Source organism: Sipha flava, unplaced genomic scaffold, assembly GCF_003268045.1.
Source record: "Sipha flava isolate LNK unplaced genomic scaffold, YSA_version1 541_pilon_pilon, whole genome shotgun sequence".
Classification (NCBI taxonomy): domain Eukaryota; kingdom Metazoa; phylum Arthropoda; class Insecta; order Hemiptera; family Aphididae; genus Sipha; species Sipha flava.
Genome location: NW_020273523.1, coordinates 157086 through 159489, shown reverse-complemented (window position 1 = coordinate 159489; position 2404 = coordinate 157086). Strand labels below are relative to the sequence as shown.

At 26.8% G+C, this 2404-nt stretch overlaps 1 protein-coding gene across 1 annotated transcript; it reads right to left on the bottom strand.

The window, feature by feature from the left end:
• Positions 1 to 1174: 1174 nt before the first annotated feature.
• LOC112690979 lies at positions 1175 to 1858 on the bottom strand (the record flags this gene model as incomplete). Its single annotated transcript, XM_025565083.1, has 2 exons — positions 1574 to 1858; positions 1175 to 1513 (listed from the first exon to the last, which is right to left on the bottom strand). Coding segments are annotated over exons 1-2 (624 nt in total), but the record flags the coding sequence as incomplete, so codon positions are not given.
• Between the last annotated feature and the right edge of the window lie 546 nt (positions 1859 to 2404).

Here is a 2404-nt window from a genome sequence, read left to right as displayed (position 1 = left end):
GGGATGACGAGGGTGTCATATACTAATAACCTCTCCATGACCTACTTTTTATGCTTATGTGCTTATTATAAGGATTCAGCATTTTTGATTAAAAATATGTTAAAGAAAAAAACAGTAATTTATTACCAACACTTCTGAAATTAACTCAATTGTTTTAAAATTGTTTAAAATATAATATAATAAAATGAGTTATGTGATAAATTACATAATTAAACATTCATAACTACATCATAGTGTACATTGTTGATGTTCCTTATGTAAATGCACTTTTCACTCATCATCACTTTTTTCTTTAAGTCCATATATTTGTTAAATATTTGCCACTTATTCGTTAATGTAGAAAAAATATAAATTGATGTCTTTAGTAAGAAAGCAGCAGCAAATATTTCGACATCAGTTCCCCATACATCTAAAAATCAGAAATGTTTATTATAATTTTTCAAGTTGTATAGGTTTAGTAATTACATATATCATTTTATAGTAAATAATTTTAATACTAACCGTCATTTTCTATATTTTTTTCAAGATATTGAAGAAGTTTATTCTTCCCACCAACATACTTTTCAATACTCTCGTTTGATTTCACTACTTACAATAATATATATCTAATAAAATTAAAATAACTCATATCTTATAAATGTATTGTATTCAAGAAAAATGTTTATCATTTTAAAATTATGTTGAAATCTATTTATCGGATTTATTTTGATTAAAACAAAAAATAATTTTTAAATTTACTCTTCTTAACTATACATGAGTCAAGCTTATTTTCCTAGAACCCTTTATTTCCTTAAATAATTATTTTATTTTTATAACTAGCTAGGAAGTAGGTACCATTATTTTTATTTTACATACTCTAAAATTTGCATAAAATTTATTTTTATTATTACTATCCTATTACACCATTCTGTTTATTTTTTAAAAACTCTATTGTCTTATTATGTTTACATATAGTCATTAAAAATTAATTTTACTTTTTTACCATAATTAATTTTAACTTAATCATTGAAATAATTTTTTTTTTATCCCTATTAACATAATTTCTGTAACTATAAAATCAAAAATTTGGTAAAAATGTATGAATAGGTATATTAATGAATAAATTATGAAATAATATGTATAATTTGTATTAAACATATAAAACATTTATATAATAATTATTATTTTATATTACCTCAGCAATCAAGTTTCGTATTTTCAAATGATGATCTTGTGTTCCAGTTAGCCAGTAAGATATAGACCTATAGAGGCAATTACCATCACCAATAATATCAATGATTTTTGTTGGCTCTCCAAGAATTTTTCCTCGGTATTTATAAATGAAATAATTTTCTATTTTAAGATTTAAGATCTTGTTTTGTCTCAATTGCCATGGTTTCGTCACGGGATTAAATACTCGTTTATCCTTCAATTCATCCTGTTTTGATTTGATGTACTCAATATCCTTCACTTGCAAATTATTGATATCGACGATATTTTTAGAATTTTCAGTGTCACTACTTTTACTTCCAGACTTGTCAGCATTATATTTTTCTTCAGTTTTATTTTTTATCGGTTCACTGAAAATTTTCAAATTTTTCAAATTAATTTTTTTTTTCAAGACTTTGAATTTATTTTTGAGCACACATGTATTGCCAGAGTGAATAGATACTATTTCATATGGACCTTTCCACGGTATCTGACGCCAACCACCTTTCTGATCATCCCTACACAAGTTTCTAACGAAAACTTTATCACCTTCTTGGAAAATGTGACCCGTATTATGACGTTTAGAATAAGAATAACGTTGACGGTTTTGTGCTTCATCTATATTTTTTTTTTTTGCTTTATCTTCCATCACATTTCTCATAACGATCATTTGATTTAATGTATTTTTAAATGTTTCTTGATCAAATAAATCCAAATCGTTATCTTCATGATCTGAGCCATACTGATTACTATTGGTTGTTACAGAATATTTATCTGTATCGTCATAATTAATATCAATAGGTAGCGTAGCATCACGTTGATACAACATTTTAAATGGCGTGTATCCAGTGGAAGAATGTTGTACCGTTCTATGTGCAAATAAGACACCCTGTAAAATATATGGCCATTGCAATACATTCTTCTGCAATACTTTCAACAAGCAATTTTTAATTGTACGCTTTTGACGTTCAACCAGACCATTAGCTTACGGATGATACGCCGATGTAATTCGTTGTTCAGTTCCTGTGAGTCGAAATAGCTCGTCGTTCAGGTTATTTACAAATTCTCTTCCCTGGTCACTAATTTTTATTTTTGGACAACCATGGCGGCATATTATTTCATCATACAAAAACCGTGCAACAGTTACTGCTGATTTGTCTTTTTTAGGTCTGGCTTCTGACCATTTTGAAAAATAATCTATACCAACAACTACATA